Below are 19,016 nucleotides of genomic sequence, written 5' to 3'. Positions count from 1 at the left end.
TCTGGAGGTGAACTACAGTGTTCGGTATTGCAGTAGTTAAAGGATATGTTAATTTTAAAGGATATTTGTACCGCGCACTATCACCACCAGAGTGCTCCCCCGACTGTACAGACTGGATGGAACTAGTAATCACTACTTTGCATAATCATCTAATTCGCTTTGTGTATTAGTTATGTAAGAGGCAAGAAAGAGACTAAGCAGGGTGAGTTGCGTAGCAGGCAGAGAACCGGGCAAACTAGGTGGAATATTGTAGTTTGTGGTCATCTCACTTTCAGGGTACATGGTACAAAGCAACAGGGTGATAATATAGACTGTCAAGGAGTATGGGTTCGCTCATGGGCACACCAGTTGCAAGATGTATGCAACCTGTAGGTTACACAACTAGTTTTGCCATCAAAAGCATTTGATCATGTACATTGTCAAGTGTTCACTCGTCAATATGATGCATCTTCCCCAACAAAATGAAATGTACTTGACACTATGAAATTTAGACACACTGACCTAAACCTAACTATAATGCATGGAGATGCAGTGTTTTACAGTATCAATACTGTAATTATGCATTATGTAACACCTTAAATTTTAGTAATGGAATTGAATGATTGTCTTTTAAGAAAATATATAAAGTTGACACAGTGATCTTTGCCAGACAGGATATTGAAAATGTAATAAAAGTATCATCCCGATTACATCTGGTTTGCAATTATTTGAAAAAGAAATTCTTGCCTAGCGCTCCCACACATGCTTTTCGCACTTGGAGTGGAGGAGGTGATTACTGCTGCACTTTCTCTCCATTAGCATTTGAAGTTAACAGAGAAAAGAGGGTAAGAGAGCACAGAGGACAAGAGAGGAATGCAGGGTGAGCTGTGCTTCAATTGAAGAGGGGAACTTAAATAGCTAAATTTGCTACACAAGTGCCCATTTGATTAGCAAACCTAAAGAATTGCATAGCAAATTGCTATGCGACACTGCTTATTTTATGCCTTGTACACACATCGCAAAGTTTAAAATGTGACTGAATCTGTCCAAAGGCTACAAGCTCTAAGAAGTCACTTGCTGGTTAGGAAGTCCCAATATTACATCATAAACCAGTCCGCATCGCCTTTCCACTCCCCTAGAATATGCAAGGCCAATATCTTTCTCTATGCCGACCATGCTTCAACAGTCTACCCCACAACACCAGCAGATTCAATGTTCTCTTATCTGTCCACACCAAAAGAGTGCACTCATCTCTCGCATCTTTGCCATTGAGGCAGACAGGCCAATAACGCAATTAATTGAAAGATGTGCTGAAGAGACCAATGGATGGGAGATATGGATGGGCAAAAAAAAAAAAAAAAAAAAAAAGCCAGCCACAACTCCAAAGCCCAACATGCAATTGACCCTTCGTCAGTCCTCTTGACTTTGAAAAGATACCTGCTCGTTAAGTCTTAAAATTTCCAAAACATCCAAGTTCACCTCTTCTCACCTCTCCACCAACCAATTTAACAAACAGTGCATGGCTGTTTAGGTTACACAGAGTATTCAAACCTTTCACTGGCTCAAGAAGGCTGGACCACAGTGGAATTGGAGAGATTTCACATCAGGTGCCACTGCATGACCTCTTAGGAGGGGCACTTCACTCTGCCTAATGTATAAATGAATTAGCCTTCTCTACTAGTGGTTATTTCTTCAGATTTCCCCATAGGACTTTCCCCCACAAACCCGGCTCAAGTCTCACTCATCCAAAACTCTTCAACACACACATTTTAATCCAATATCTAATGAAAACCATCGTTAAACATGCTTTAATTCCCTTCATTTTTTTGATCAAGTTACAGCTTTTTGTTTAGCCGAATTGCTACGTGAAGCTGAGGTTCTGTACACCCCTACTTTCAAGGGCTGTACTAAAACATGGAACAGGAGAAAGCAATAAAAGACCTAGGACACAGAGGCCTGTAGATTGGTTAAAGCAAAGACTCATGTTAAGGGTGGCAAGAAAGAAGCACTAGCGAGGTGGCCAAGTAGCAGAGAGGGAAGCTCACTCAGTTCTTCAGGTTTTACCACGTGCGAGATCACCAAACAAAAGCTCTGTTTTTGCTTGACAATGAGCTAGCCACACCAGTTTGCTGAAATTAATGCTAGAAGCTCATTCCGAGACTGCTGCAGGAGCCAGAGCAGTCATGCTGAAGCCACTTACACTGCCCTACCTGGAGACAGCGACGAATAACCTAGTAATGCTAAATGGTGTTCTCCCTTTTACAGAGAGAACAAGGCAACCTAATTATCCTTGACAGAAAGAAAATAAAAAGGGAATAAAAAATAAATAAAGAAGAAAAGAAATAGATGAGCCAAGTACAAAGAAACTGAAAACACAGCCTCAACATCAGACTAATGAAGCAGCATTATAATGTTACTTACCCATGGTAAGAGTGGCTGAAGATGCCCTTTGTATCCCTTGAAGAGCAGTGTCTGGCTGGTACACGATAATATGATAGGCAGAACCCACCAGGCCTGCAAGTAAAAGAACAAATCTGCAGTCAGACACGTTTAGGTTTTTTGCATTCTACCCCTGGTCACAAACTGGCTTGCTCCTTTCAGCTCTACTGCAAGGTTAGGATAGCAGCACAGGAAGAATGGCAAAGGGCGGCAGGTGATAGAAACGAAGGGAGGGGAGACAGAAAACAATGGGGAAAGGGAGTAAGGAAGTGAGAAAGAAAAAAAGGTCCATGTTAGGGAGAATTCTCAGAAATGTGCTAATTCCCTTCTACCTTGGAGACCCCCAGCTCTTTTGCTGGATTTTAGGACTTTTTTCCTCTCATGTACTTTTAAATGTAATTAATTTGCTGAATTTCTTTTGACTTTGTGGTCTAGCAAACTCCATAGGCATCATCTTTACATTGTTTCACACAGCACCTTCAGTTTAGTGGCACAGGGAAGTCTTAGATTTCCCTAAGGTTTAAAAAAACCTTCTCTGGGATAAACTACTGTTTCCAAGAGGAGTAAAGTGAAATTGACTTTACTTACATTTTGTTACATTCTAGACCCAGCACACACCATTTTAAGGGGTTACTTAGTATCCCCTTTGTCTAATTTCTCATTTTTTGTGTTACCATTTCTACAATTAATGGCTGGTGGCAGTGGTTTACTCTTTACTACCATTATGGGTTTTTACTGCGAGCTGCGATCACAGCTATAGTAAGAAATCCATGGGCCCTATTTTGTCAAAATGGCCCTGGTCTTTTTTCGCCATTTCTTGTTGGAAAGGTCCTTCTAGAGTTTTACTCTGCACGCCAAACCAGGTTGGTCTATTTTGTTAGTTTTGTCTTTGGTGGGATTCACAAGTGAAGCCCGCCTCTGGCTCCAGTAGGTCCGACAGGGGCAGGAGGTAAGGGAGGTGCCAGAAACGCCCTGTGCTCAATCCCCTTGGTTACAGAAATGCTCCCAAAGGTAATTGGCCGGCTGGATGTCCGGCAAGGACAGCCACCCTGCTGTATGATTGACAGCTAAGCTGGAATGAATGTGAGACACCTGCATAAAAGGCGAGTCTTTCTGGCTTAGAAGGCAGACTCAACCACTGGACGAATGAAGCCGAAGAAGAACTTGGAAGTGAGGTCTGCTGCAACTCCTGGTTGCAGCAGACATTGTTGCTTTGCCCGGTGAAACCCTGCTGCTATGCTGAGACTCCGAATCTAGAGAAGTCCTGCAAGGACGACTTATTCCTTTGCGTTGGTGGGACCAATTAACTCCAAAGTAAGCCACCTGGACATCCTCTCGAAGCTGGTTGCACTTCCACTGCAGTTGCTGCTGGAACCGAAGAGCCAGGGAGGGGACACCAGATTGTGTGTGTTGCTTTTAAGTCAGACCCGAGCACTAGGAAGATCCCCCGGACTTCCCTGTTGCATGACTGACCAAGCCTGAGCCACAACAGAGTGCTGGACCCCAGAAGCAAGGAAAGTCTGAAGTGGCATCCAAGACCTGCGGTGTTGCTATTTGCTGTCAGACACGAGGAGCTGAAACACTGAAGGACTGCTGAATTAAAGTTTGCCCATTGCTGCCGCTGACAGTCCCATTGCAGAGCAGGAGTCCCCAGACGTCCTCCCTCTTGTCCCCACGACTGAGGCCCAGGAACAAAAGGATCCGCAGAGCTGCACAGGAACAGAAGCCAGCTGGAACCATTTCTTCTAACCAGAGGTAATGTACAGTCTAGGAGAACGTACCTGTTGTTGTGTAGCCTTGTTTGCTCTCAGTTGAGACCCGTCTTGGTTACCTTACAGAGTTGCTAAAGCTTTGCCCCTCACAAGCCTCCCAGCTTGTGGCCCTTCAAGTGTTCTTATTTTCAACAAACATTTCTACAAACATTGTTTAAGACTTTCTACCTACCTGCAAATATGATCTTCAGTCTCCCTTGACATTGTGCAATTAACATTGGCTGCCTGGCTCTGACTGTTCTTACCTTTGACTCTGTGCTGTCTCTTTCCCAAGGAAAGGGTAAATTTACTCTGCATTGGAAGGTTTCAATAAGTATTTACCCGTTTCTGAATTATTTGTTAACTGTTTTATTCCTCTATTCTCTCTTTTGCACAAACTTCATAGTGCTCTAAATGTAATAAATGATAAATCAATGTCCACAATGTCCTAGCTATTTAAGTCACCTGAGGGTGTAGGAAGTGTCGGTGTGCCAGCCCCAATAGGTATCATCTGATTTAGAGAAACAGAGTGTGATTTGAAGTATATATTTAAGTGTTTCATGTTTTGCGCTCTTTCTAATGAAGGCTTATATAACTACTGTGAAACAAATTAATAATTGTTTTATTAAGAAACCTTCAGTGTAAGTGTTTATTTGGACAACTGTACTGTGAAACTGTGTGTCACAACCTTACTGCTCACACTGACCCCTCGAGATAAGCCTGGCTACTCGACCACACTACTAATCTGCGTAGTTCAGATTTACACCAAAGGTTGGGTCCCTATTGCCAGGAGGTCAATGTTATTGTAGTGCAACCAAACGGTACTGCATCCATTATTATTATTATTTATAATTATCCAATCTTGCCTAACAGTCCACAAAAGTGAGAGAGAAAAAAATATTTAAAATGGAGCATTGCCACTAAGAAGAGCAAAAGGAGGGGGCAGATTACACTCATTTTTCGATAGCAAAAAGGCACACTGAACCACCATTTGGATAGTTTGTCCACCCATAGAAAACATCTACAGTACAACAGCCTCTCCACTGGTGCGCCCTTGGTTTAACAGTTTCCTTGAAGCTTTACAAAGCTATTTAGGAGGTTGTAGCTCTGCATACCTTTTGTTACAGCAGCTTGTGATATTTCTCGTTGGAGAACTGCAGTGAACAAACCTTTCTAAAGTAGAATGAATTGCTAGTTATAACATGAATTCTAAAATATTTCAAAGTCAGGGTGACCACGTTTATTCCCACTGTCCATCCACTCAAATCTCTTCAATCAACCCTTTGTAAACTGCTTATGTCAAAATATAGCTTTATTTGCATGAAGAAAATAGCCATATAAAATCCAGAAAAGGCATTTAAGGGAATGCAAACGAAACCTGGAACATGCATAAAAAGGTGTGGATTAGACATAAAAACACAAAAAGGAGGCTGCAGAGAAAAACAGGGCGTTTAACAAACTGGCAGAAACTATGAAGTGGATTAATTGGGAAATATCTTAGAGGGCAAATGTGCAATAAGTGTAATCAAAACCAAAAGGGCAAGAGGTTTTTGTCCTATGTGGGATTTTCTGAAAAATCATACCCTCTTAATTTACAAAGCCAAGCCTACTGGCTTTACCAACACTGGTCATTGGTTACAGAAGGTCCAGGCTCCATAGATGACAACACATACATTGAAAAGGTAATCGGCATGGTTGGTGCCAAGTAGTTGTTGGTAAGGGTGTCAAAGAATGTTTGCTCATTAGGGGAACAGGCACTGGGCTCAAATGCAGTTAACCCTTCTTCCCAGCCCCTCACTTGCAATATGTCCTGCCGCGAGCATACAAAATAAATAAAGTGGCACATAACTCTGAAGTCTATTCCGATGTTGCACTGTCCTTGCCTTACTCAGATTGATTTTATATTCTCTCTGGCGCAGCAGTACTTCCAGTGGAAGCTCAGCAAGCCACCAGTCTGGATCCTCGCTCTACACAATGAACATGTAATGGCAAGATTGGCGCTGCCTGCTGATGCAGTTGAGCTATGAGCCTAGGAGGCACTCTCTGCCTCACCCTGGGTCTGGTAGCTGCCACCTAGACAGATATCCAGCAAGTTTTCAGCCTCAATGAGCACCTCTGCAATCACTGCCCATGCCCCACCAGACGGCCATTAAACAACTCTGTTACGGACAATATATTCATTTTTCAAACCCCTCACACTACTTCCCTTCCCGAACAGTGGATGTTCTGATGCATAATTTACATACTGATGGGTTTAATGAAAGATCTTTATTGTACCACGGCAGTTTTAGGCCACGTGGATACCCATTTGTGTGCCAACTACTTACTAATCTCAGTGGATACCCATTTGTGTGCCAACTACTTACTAATCTCAGTGACCACTTCTGTGATTTCGTCTAAGAGAAAGCAAGAAAAGACCTGACCCCTCCGTCCCCCAACAGGCAGGGAGATTTGTGGCAACTACTTATGGCCCCAACCTGGAGTTGTGCAGAGTGCGATCCCTCATGCGACTGCCCTGGCTCCGATGAATTCTGGGATGGTTAGCAGGAAGCATGGTTCATAGGCGGATGGGTTCTTATGTTGGAGCTCTACTTTCTGAAATAAATGCATCTTCACTCAAGATTGGCTCCGTCTCCTCAAACACAAGATTCATTAGTTATCAGTACAGATCTACCTCAGATCTGCTTTTGTGCCCCTTTCCACCTTTTTTCCATCTATTAATAAAGTATCTTGAAAAGACACATTTTCCACATTAGGAAGTTACTTTTCTATAAATTATCTTGCTAGATAAGTGAGGAAGGAGCATGGCGTACAGTAGAGGGTCAGTGGTGAGGAGTGCAGAAAATGTGGTGCATGTATTTTCCGCTGACCCAAGGTTATCATTTTGTGTAGAGGCAGTTAGTCTAAACTTAGAGGATGGATGGGGAAATCCAAAAGATCAGAGGACTTACTTTACAATACTTCTACTGGACAAGAGAAAAAAAAATGTTTGTAGGGGTGCACATTGGTCAAGTGGGCTCGGAGTCTATAATACTGATGCGAAAAATTGCACTTTAAGAAACTGGGATTAGGTCTGGTAAACATTGAACACTTCCAGACAGTATTCAGCTCTTCCAGACCTCTCGATTTTATGTAAGAGGGGACCCCTTCAATCCGGATTATTTAGTTGCATAATGGGATTTGTAGCCTTTTCTTGAGAACTGAAAAACAGATCTACAAGTCTCGGAATAAAAACAGGAGAAGCATTAACAAAAGAGACATAGCTGCGCCTGGTGTGGGGCACGTACAGAGCTCTGCGCATGTCATTCCTATAGCTACACATATTTCACATATTAAAAATGTCATGTGTAAATACATGCTTATGATGCCCATTCCATTTAGGGGATATGATATGATCATTTATTTATAAAGCACCTATACACAATGTGTTTCAAAGCGCTTCAAGGCAAAGGAGGGAACAAGGGAAAATACAACCACATTCTTACAGGCCATGAACAGTAAGGATGTGAAATTAACTATCGTTCTCGGCTTGACGACATTTCAGATAGTGCAAGAGCTAAGACATAGATAAGGAAGGGAGGGGGAGAGTGGGAAGGAAATGGAAACAGACAGGCGACTACCACACTAGGCCTGACGACATTTCTGGTAAAGCTGGAGAAAAAAAAAGGTGAGGGAGAGGGGTGCAGAAAGGGAGGGGGAGGAACAAAACAAGCGACTATCATACTAGGTCTGACGACATTTCAGATAGTGCTGGAGGGGAGGTGGGGAGGAAAAAAACAGTAATGGGAGGGTGGAGACGAGGTTGCTATTATATTAGGTCCAGGGACAATTCTGATAGAGTAAGTGTGTAGAAGAAAGTAAGGGGAGGAGATAGGAAAAGTGGGAAGGGAAAGGAGGAGAGAACAGAGAGTAAGCAGTCAAAAAGAGTGGAGAAGCAAGAGTGGAGAGTGAATACAATTGCAGAAGTCAGTAGTGACACATAATGTTGCAAGCCAGGATACAAGATGAAGATGGGAACAGCATGATTCAGGGGCACCATGAGTACAAGATGCAAAGGAAGTCCAGCATGAGAGTTGAGAAAAAGTGACGTCCATAAAAAGTCCATAAAAGTCAAATCCAGCATTGGCCACAAGACGGTGAAGGAAGGCACCGGGTGGGCGGGGCTTGCTAAGTGGTGAAAAAGAGCAGCAGGCAGGAAGGCCCCAGGTGGGCAGGGCTTAGGCCAGGTGACCTAGATCCACTTGCACCTGCTCCCCATCTGCAAAGGAAAAGAAGCTGGAGGGCTCCTTAAGTAGGGTAACAGAGCGGCAAGCAGGAAGGCACCAGGTGGGCGTGGCTTACTAAGTGGTGAAAAAGAGCAGCAGGCAGGAAGGCCCCAGGTGGGCAGGGCTTAGGCCAGGTGACCTAGATCCACTTGCACCAGCTCCCCATCTGCAAAGGAAAAGAAGCTGGAGGGCTGCCTGCGCAGATCCATTTTATTCTGGGACTTCAAGCCCATGACTTAAAGTCTGCCCTCCCTCCCCTCTTTGTTTTGTCTCCAAAAGAGGACCTTCTGTGGCAGTGCAACTACACCCAGGTAATAACATTAAAAAAACACCATTGCCGGGTCATTGGGCAGAAAGCAGTGGGAGAGCAAAAGATTTTAGCTAATGCAAATTTAAATAAATACTTTGAAATTGCACTTATGTTCCAGCTCTTAACGCTTTGGGTAAAGAGCTCATCTAATTCTCCCATTAGACTACTAAAATAAGGAACGGGGTTTTACAACGTGTTCTGGGTTTGAACAGTGACCAAGGGGCACCAAGTAGAATGCAAAAAATAAATATGACTTGTCATGAAAAGGCTACTGCCCTGCTAGGGATACAGGGAGGAGTAGTGGCTAAATCACCTACTGAGCCCCGCACTACAACTAAACCAGCCGTTCTCCCAATCATAAAAGTGAAAGGGCAAAGCCAAAAACCTATACCTCCTTGTGTTGTAGCACAGGCTATAGCTTCAGGCGAGGTGTGAGCTGAAAGCAGTAGAAACCCAAGCAACTTAAATACAATAGCTCAAAATAAATAATGCCCACTGTTTCATACAAACGAAACTTTAATTAAAGAATTAAACAAAAAAAAAACTATTAACTAAATCAAAAACAAAACAAAAAACAGACCCCTGTAAAGAGAATCCAGAAAATGCAGACTGATATAGCATTCTGGGTGAATGAGTTAAGATGTTCTGGCAAGAAAATGCAACAATGCCATTGTTCAAAAAAGTACAGCTCTTGTATAACAAGTATCTTAAAACGTAGTACCCAGCGGAGGTGTGGCTTAGGCCTCTGTGTTAAAACAGTTTTTCTAAAGTCCAACTAAGGGCTTATGTATTGCACCAGGTATGGTTTTATGAAGCCTTTAGAAAAACTGTCCTAACTCTCCCAACCAATAAGGAGGCACAGAAGGAGGGGGAGGGGGGGGGGGTATTTTCCACACAGTAAAGCTCCCACTCCGAGTCTCCTCAGAGCGGGAGGACGCCTTCTTCCCTACCGGATCACAGGTAAATCAGCACTGACACATCCCCTTCCCCCTCCACATCTCTCCACCCCCACTCTAGTTACCTTGTAGTGCCTCATCCCTTTCCGACGCCGTCACCAACCCGGCAATGGCTGTCATGGAAAGGGAGAATAGACTATGTGTAGTTCCCTTCTCACCGATAAACAGCAGGCATCTTTTTTAAGTTGAGAAACAGCTATGTCGTCTTTCCACATCTTTAAAAAGAAAAAACACTATCAGTACCCCGGCACGTTGTACCGCGGTACTAATAGCAATATTATATCACCTCTTCTTCATGGTGTTCCCCAGGGCTCTGTTCGTGGACCTTTTCTCTTTATTCTTCCCCTCTACCAGATATCTCTCATCATTTCTTTGCGGATGATACCAAACTCTCATGACAATCTTGCCCGTTGCCTTTCTGCCATCAAAAACTGGTTATCACTTTCTCGTACTGAACAGTAACAAAATTGAAGTTTTCCTTTTCCCTGCTAAGACTCTTCCTCCTCCTTCCCTCCTTCCGTTTCTTTCCCGCCTTCTTTTCTTCCTATTCCTGGCTCTGCTCATAATCTGTCTTATCTTGATACCGTTTTAACTTTTTCTAATCATATCATATCCCGCTCCTGTGATTATCACCTGTTCAATATTTGTAAAACTCATCCTATTCTTACGTTTCCCACCACTAAACTTCCCCAATTTCCTCCCGTCTATTCTTCTGCGCTACCTTAATCTTTGGTCTCCCTGTTTCTCGTTTAGCTCTGCTAAAGTCTGTTTTTAATACTTCTGTGTGTCTGTTATATTTACTTTCGCCTCGTGATTCTATTTGACAGTCACCATCTACTCTTGGATGGCTATCTTTTCACTCACACCTAAACTTCAATTTACTTAGCATTGTATTCAAAGCTCTCCCTGGACTTGCAACTCTGTATCTGTCATTTATGGTTTCTTTTTGTCCCATTTGGTGTTTTATGCTCTCAGACTCAATTCCTGTTATCAGTTCCTCAACATGTTCCTCGACCCCCTTGTGATCAGTCGCAGTTTTTTTCTTTTTTGTTGCTTTCGCTTCATCAATGAACTCACTTTCTCTTTGCTCCATTACTTATTCCTTATTTTGCACTTCTCTTAAAAGCTACCTTCTCTGTTAAAATGAAATTGTGTATAGTTTGATTGTACTGTAAGTGTACCTTGTTCAGAGCTTTTGTGTCAAGCGCTCTATAAAATAACGAATAAAATACAAAATAGTGGGCGAGCCGGTGGTGAGGGGGCATTACCGGGTCTGGTAATGCCGCAGGCTTACATTAAAGCCCACGCTTGGGCTTGCAACTGCCACCCCAGGGTCGAATCGGCTTCTTGGTGCTTTAGTTTCCGTCAAGCCATTGTTTAGCTGGTTTCAATCAATATGATCCCACTGTCCGTCATGTCAAGTTGATTTGATGGTGCAGGCTCCCAAAGGGTCGAGTTGGCGTTCGAGACAATGTCTTCCAACAGTTAAAGCAGAAGTTGAGGTAAAACTATTGTTTCTGGTGAGTAGAGTCTACATACGTGACAGCGAGCGCGATAGCTTCCAGCAGGTCGAGTCCGTGCTCAAGTCGGTTGCTACCACGAAGTTCTTGCCTGCAGCTGGGTCGGTTGACACTGTCCACAGCAATGTGTCAAGCCGGTACCTGGATGGCTCGAAAACGAATTGAGCAGGTGCAAGAAGTGACATAAGCAACACCGCTGGTCCCTTGTCAGCTCAGAGGCATCTCAAGCACAGTTGAGGCGGCTCAAAGCAGTTAAACATGATTCAGCTTTCCTTGAACTTTCAGGTTGATGGGAAATACAAAACAGGCTCTAGGCAAGGCGTGTCCTACTTATGCACACCCACAAGCTAGCTTAGCTGGCCCCTCAGGGGTACCTTCAGTGACAGGGCCCTGGTTCCAGTGCAGTTCAGGGAGGTTTCGGTCCAAAGGAAGTTCACTGCCATTGTGCCCTGGGAATGGTTAATGATTAGAGTTTTCCTCTGCATTGGATGCATTTTGTCTTCAATTCCCTGGCTGAAGACGCTGGCACAGACTAGATCCCCAACGGAGGTCCTTGATTAATTCTTCTTGAAAAAGTACATAGGTTAATCAAGGAAAGTAGTCCGAGACCCCTTTCTTTAAAAAGCCAACAAGTCACTGAGGACGTGTCCAATGCAAGGAGTCCAATCCTCGTTGTTGTAACAAGCAGCCTTTGCCTTTTGACATCATACCCAGAGTGCCATGGTCTGTAGGAAATAGAAGGGACAGGAAGGAATAGAGCCCCGACAGAAAACTAGGATGGTGGGACCCCTCTTCAAGCCTACCTACCCACTCAGGCTACTCCAACCTCAGCCCTTTTACCCCATACCTGCCCACTTCAAATGGAACTCTGGTGTGCAGAACCATGGTGAGACACTGGTTTTGTTATATCAGTGCTGCCATTGATGCAAAGTACCTGAGGTAGGTTTCTATGCACGGTGGGGGTAGGGGGTGAGGGGTGTACCCTTCAAGAGTTCCAAATAGGTAGAATCCTGGCTAAGTTGTCTCCCTTGGCAGTAGTGGAGCTGCAGAGTTGACACTTGCATGACATATTGTTTGTGGTTTTCATAATTGTATGCTATTCTCAGTCAGTCATATCACAACAAGGCCTAGCTTATATGTAGAGATAACACTGCCAACACTGTCACCAGACAAGCATAATAGTTCAGCTCAGAGATTCAGAATTTAAAATGAATACCACTATGTGCGGTGACTTTGGGACACAGCTGCTGTACGGGATCTACGAGTGGCCTTTATACGTGATACAGCAGAGCTTACACTGTCATATCAGAAGGCTGGTAATTAGAGTGTAGCATTTGGAAGGTGTAGGGGTGCTTATCAGCAGACAACCAGTTTAGAAACAAAATTACCTGCATCGTTTTACTAACAGCAACAAAAAAGCTAGGGCTTTCACACCTTCATGAGATGGCGTTCTGTCACACGACTAGACAAACATCCTAAATGATGCAAGGTGGCATTCATCTGTTTAAAAGTGACATAAAGGCAGCCATTTAATTCTGGCCATTACAGGCTGCCTTTGCTAACCTTCTCGGGCAATCCAGCAAAGTTCTCATCATCCCCTTTGGTCTCCGGCATTAGCACAATGCGGTGAAACAGTGAGTAATAGCTTTTAAGCTGACATTTGGTGTTTCAGCTACCTGCTGGATTCTGTCCAGCAGAAATATGCCGCTAGTAGCCCCCTCGCTACTTTCTTTTGCCTGACTTTATTTCACAACTGTAGTGCTTAAACAGAATGTTCAAATAGGACCCCACCATCTCTGACGGATCGTCAGTCGTCGCAGACTATTGCACCGCCCATATTGTACGTAAGGATATTTGTTATAACCGTAAAGCGGAATGGTCGCCGTGCAGTTCACCCCACCCTAGTTACTCGGATCGACTTTGAGTTACCGGTGGGGTACTTTGCTATTTTGTCTTTACCACATCATATCAGGTAACAAGATTGAATACCGTCGTCCACTGTGATGCGAGCACCATGGAACTCACAGGAAGCAGTGGTGTCACCACTTCCTAGTTTCATCAACATACGCCACTCACCAAGGGCTGCCCCCACTTTGCTGGTGATCCATGTCTTCTGCAGACAGTCTGTCCCGTCCTCGATGTCCCAGTACCCCATCTTAGTGTCACTGACAAGGGCAGTCAGGCACCGGTTCTTATTAGAGGAACGGACCTAAAAACGTCTCCTCACTCCTCCTACACATTACGCTTCTTGCACGTCGTGCAAATAACTCGTGATCTAGCTACGTCCAGTTGCTCACGCACTACGCTGCTCGTCAGCACAATATGGCGGGAAGGCAAGAACTGGAGGAAACGCCACATGAGAATTGAGCATGTGCACACTGGATATGACCCTAGATTAAGTTATTTAGCTAGTTAATTTTGCCAATTTTTCACGATTCCAAGAACTTGAAATCCTGTGCATATGGTTCGTGATGAGTCTATTAACACGGGCCACACAGAGGCTTTGTAGTGGTTGCTTGTAGGGGCGCCAAGTACGCATACATGCCAACATTTTGCCACAGCTGGGAGGGAGATTTTGTGACAGAAATCGTGAGAAGGAAATTTTCCCATTGGATTGAATTGAGGTTACAAATATTTTAGGAGGGAGAAAGTAAAAATGACCAACATTTTGGATGAAAAAATCGGGAGTCTCCCGCCCAAATCGGGAGGGTTGGCATGTATGAGTACGGGGGCTGCGGGGCCCGGCAGAATGAAGTCGGGGCTGAGCCCTCACCCCCACCCCCCCGCCGGAGAGAAGAGACGCAGTACGGATGGCCCTTTTTTCCATCCATACTGTGTCTCTCTCTGGCGGCCCGGGCAAAAGCCGGGACAAACGATGTTTAGAAATTGTGGGACAGGTGCAAAGCAAGAGGCTCGTGCTTTACATCCAGTGCTTTAAGTGGGGTAAGAAATTGAGGGGGGGCCCTCGTTTGGAGGCGTGGCCTCCATTGTGGGCGTGGCCTAAAAGTGCACAAATCATAGTAAGGTGCGCAAACAAATATATAAATGTATTTGAGCATTTATATATTTGTTTGCGTACTACTATGGTTTGTGTATTTTTCAAGCCTTCTTTTATATTCATAGCAATGTTACATATTTCTATGTTTATAAAAGGTGGCTTGAAAGTGCACACACCATAGTAAGTTACGCACACTTGTGTGCTTACCTTACTATGGTTTGTGTACTATTCAAGCTGCCTTTTATAAACATAGACATTTGTAACATATGTCTATGTTTATAAAAGGCGGCTTGAAACATAGGCATCTTTTATAAAGCGTTGAGGACGGACAAAACCCAAGGTGGCTTTGTCCGTCGACAAAGCTTTATAAAAGTAGCTTTGAATTGTGTACGATTCAAGCCATCTGTTATAAACATAGACATATTTCTACGTGTATAAAAGATGGCTTAAACGTACACAGTTGAAGGCATCTTTTATAAAGCCTTGCCAAAGGAGAAAGGCGCCTCGGGCTCAGTGATCTCTGCTCAGAGCACTGACCCCGAGGCGTCTTTCACTCTCTGCGAACCCGCGGGCTCCGTGATCTAATCTACATGTTAGATCATGGAGCCCGCGGGTTCGCTGAGGGTCAGTGACCTGGCGAGGGGAACTAAGGGACTGTAGCTTCCTCTGATGGCCCCTCAGATGAGGGGTCATCGGAGAAAGTTACAGAGACTGACGGAAGTGCCAGCCAGTCACAGCGACGCTGTGGCTGGCTGGCACTTCTGTCAGCTTGCCTGAGTTAAACTGGCGGGCGCATCTCTCGTTGCGGCTGCGGCCACAGCGGGATAATGCGTCCTGCCATGGCGTGGTGGGGCTGGGGGGGCCCCGGCAGGGCCCCGGCTCAGCCTCACTTTTTGGAGACTGCCGGGGCCCGGCCCCGGCAGGCCCCGGCCCACTTAAAGCACTGTTTACATCTGTCCCTCAATTTCTAAAAATCCTTTTGGGTTGGGTATACTTCTATATCTGTGCACCAGGGTGCACAGATGTAGAGGTACACCCAACCCAAAGCGATTTTTAGAAATGGAGGCACAGATGCAAAACAAGTCTGTCTCTCAATTTCTAAAAATCGTTTTGGGTTGGGTGTATTTGTACATCTGTGCACCCCTCTTCCCAAGAGGGGTGCACAGATGTAGAGGTACGCCCAACCAAGAAGGATTTTTAGAAATGGAGGCACAGATGCAAAACAAGTCTGTCGCTCAATTTCTAAAAATCGTTTTGGGTTGGGTGTATTTGTACATCTGTGCACCCCTGTTGGCAAGAGGGGTGCACACATGTAGAGGTACACCCAACCCAAAACGATTTTTAGAAATGGAGGCACAGATGCAAAACAAGTCTGTCCCTCAATTTCTAAAAATCGTTTTGGGTTTGGTGTATTTGTACATCTGTGCACCCCTGTTGGCAAGAGGGGTGCACAGATGTAGAGGTACACCCAACCCAAAACGATTTTTAGAATTTTTGCCATTCCTCTTGAAACTACTGGACAAAGCCGCACATGCCAAATCCAACACTTTCTGGAAACCCACTCCATCCTTGGGAGCAGGCAATCAGGCTTCCGGAAAGGACACGGCACCGAAACAGCCCTGGTGGATCTGAAGAGTCAGATCACCCAAAACATGGATAAGGGCAAGCCAGCCCTACTGCTCCTTCTAGCCCTACTGCTCCTTCTAGATCTATTAGCCGCTTTCGATCTGGTTGATGACAAGACCCTCACCTCACACCTCACACACTCAGCCAATTTCTCTAAAGAATCAGCTCTATGGGTCACCTCATTCCTTGAGGGAAGAGCCATAAAAGTCTTCTCGGATACTGCCAACGCCACACCCACTACAATCCATTGCGGGGTCCCTCAAGGTTCTTGCACTTCACCCACACTTTACAACTTGTTCACCAAGCCTCTCTTCGACAAACTCGACTCACATGGTATCACATACACGAACTACGCAGACGACGCACAAGTACTTCTACCTCTCTCAGGATCATACCACAAAGACGCCAAGGCACTCCACACAATCTACTCCATCATCCAGGCATGCATGGCAGTTAATGGCCTCTGCCTTAATGGAGACAAGACTGAAATCATGATACTAGGTCAACAGAGCACCCTAGACAAACTGGACAAACTATACGCCAACTTCTCCATTGACAACTCTATCATCCCCGTATCCACAGCTGTCAAGACTCTGGGAGTATACCTAGACTCCTCACTATCTATGACCAGACAAGTCAGCGCAATCACTTCCTCATCTGCTCATACCACCAAACTCATAAACGCCATTAAGCAATACCTCTCAAAAATGAACTGCCTCTCAATAGCCAGAGCAACCATTGGAGCCAAACTGGACTAATGCAATGCCCTACTAGCAGGCACATCGGCAAAAAACATAAACAGACTACAAGTCACACAAAACAATGCTCTCCGGGCCGCTCTTAGCATCCCAAGAAGAGAGCATATCTCCCAGGCCAGACACTCTGCCCAATGGCTCCCGGTCAAAGAGCGAATCACACTCAAAATCCTCACCCTCAAACACAAATGCCTCTCGCTTTCCGCCACGCCATACCTATCAGAGACCATCTCCAAACCCTCTTCCTCACGTCCCACCAGGACGCAGTACACCAACTTACTCCACATCCCACGCATAAAAAAAGCCAAAGCCGGTGGCCTAAGCTTCCCCTGCATTGCTACCAAGTCCTGGAACGCTTTACCTGCAGACATTAGAGCCGAGAACTCACTCCCGATTTTTTGTAGAAAACTGAAAACCTCTTTCCTTGCACGATAATATGTGACACTCGCTAACCTATGTAAATATTCTGCACTGTAAATTGGTACAAATGTCATATTCTTATTTTTCTTGCTCCTGTGAATATTGTATTATGCCTGTATATGCAACTAAGATATATCTGTAACAAGCGCCACAATGCCCCCGGGCTGATGTGCGCTCTACAAATCCGAATAAATAATAAATAAACCCATTACAACATCCTGGGAGCTACCATGCTCCCGGAAGGGGTGCCATGCAACAGTCTGAACTGCATCAAGGTCAAACTGTTGTTTGTATTGATTATCACTTTGGAATCAGTAGACATGGAGTCTTGATGGCTATTATAGAGAGGTTGCTGTGTACGACTTTGAAGAGGTAGTGTGGATGAGGGTCTGAAGTGGAATGTCTGGATGGATCTTTTTAGAGGATGGTACTACTGTGCAGTGGGCTAGATATGTTTGGTAGAGCTCTTATGCCCGAGTCTTTCTACTACTTTTCTGCAGGGCTTTCAGTGGGACAGGACGAGACATGTCCAGGATTTATTTTACCACTTGAAAGACCGTTACCAAGGCACTGAGCTCTGCTTTCTGCAGGAAAGGTAGTATCTCATCTACCGTTCCTGATCATAGCCTTCTTCACCCCACCTCCCCTGAGATCATGCTACCTGTGACATGGCAGGCAGGAACCCTACAATGCCTGGGAGCAATAAAACACAAAAAGGGGCCAATTGGCAAACTAACACCACACTACAAACTGCTGCTTGAAGGAAATATGACCTGGGAAAATACTTTTTCCTACATTCATAAGCTTTATTTCAACATGCTTGTCCTGAAAGCATGCCAAACTGCATAAAGTCTAACCATTGATACAGTAACAATAAAACATATGAATCAGATAATTATATTCTCAGAAATCATAAAATGATAACCAAGGCTCGAAATTAAGATTGGATACGCAAGAGCTACAAGCAACTCCTGGGTATCCAGCAATAACCACTCACCAGGAGTTACCACTGGGGAACGAGGAGCTAGTACATAGTGTTACGTAAATCTAACTTCCTGTAGTGTGGGGCTTGCATTGTCACATGCAATGCAAGACAGAGAATGTTGATTAGTGGTGGAACCCTCGGTTCCATGGACGACAGGCATTCAGGATGGGAGATACAACTGAGAAGAAGTTATCTATGCTCTACCTCTTCTTCAAAAGTATGCTCTGTAATTTGAATAAAGCACTTCTACCTTTTGTACTTGTGACTCCAGTTTCTTACCTGCATCCTGTGTCTTCTGATGAAGTAGTACACTACAAATTGGCAACGAGTTGTGGAAGTTTGGTCCCTGGTGAGAGGAGGAAATACAGTGTTGCCTTGATAAAATGAGGAGCGGTGGTGATGAAATTAGGAGCTGGCCGTAGTGAGATGCCCCATGTTAAGGTGGCCCATGGGAGGAGTGGCGTGGCCACTCCACACAAGATAATACTGGCCCAGGAGTTCAAATCTGCACTGAGAGGGGCACAAGCGGCCCCAGCTATGGCGTGGCCTCGGCATACATGCCGGTGCACGGCCGATACACTGGAATGGCAGCAAGAGCACTGCATTCTGCGACATGTAGTTCCCATTATCTGGGCCTACACAGGCCCCAGAGTCTTCCTTGCTGCAGGGGTGGAAGTGCTGTGCTGTGTCCCTTCTGCAGGGGGATCCCGTAATGTGGGAATAAGAAGAAAAAGGGAAAAATTACTTTAAAATGCTCAGTGAGTGCTTAGTTATTATCCGTGCTTTCCACGTTGGCTGTTGCTGACATGCACGGTGAGTGGAAAGCAAATGGAGAATGAGGCAGTATGCGCGAAAAATGCAACGTTATGTGCTGTGTTCCATTTGAACTTAGTGTGGCAGTGCAAATACGTTGGAAGGGTGTGCTTCTCAGATGTTTATTTTCCCAAGCAGTGTTTCGAGAGGGAAGATGCTGGACTGGTATGTATAATGCCGTCACCAGCTATGGAACGTA

At 44.8% G+C, this 19,016-nt stretch overlaps 1 protein-coding gene across 1 annotated transcript in view; it reads right to left on the bottom strand.

Annotated features, from left to right (window-relative positions):
* NDUFA11 (NADH:ubiquinone oxidoreductase subunit A11) overlaps positions 1 to 13,490 on the bottom strand; it is a 102,244-nt gene extending 88,754 nt beyond the window's left edge. The window contains exons 1-2 of the mRNA XM_069649590.1: positions 13,297 to 13,490; positions 2,401 to 2,493 (exon numbers count right to left, since the gene is read on the bottom strand). Coding sequence (XP_069505691.1) covers positions 2,401 to 2,493; positions 13,297 to 13,375 — 172 coding nt within the window. The 5' untranslated portion in view covers positions 13,376 to 13,490. The remainder of the gene's footprint in view (positions 1 to 2,400; positions 2,494 to 13,296) is intronic.
* Between the last annotated feature and the right edge of the window lie 5,526 nt (positions 13,491 to 19,016).

This window comes from Ambystoma mexicanum, chromosome 1p (assembly GCF_040938575.1).
Source record: "Ambystoma mexicanum isolate Mex_15411 chromosome 1p, UKY_AmexF1_1, whole genome shotgun sequence".
NCBI classification, from domain to species: Eukaryota; Metazoa; Chordata; class Amphibia; order Caudata; family Ambystomatidae; genus Ambystoma; species Ambystoma mexicanum.
Note: the sequence above shows the minus strand (reverse complement) of the source record. Positions and strands in the feature narration are given on the sequence as shown.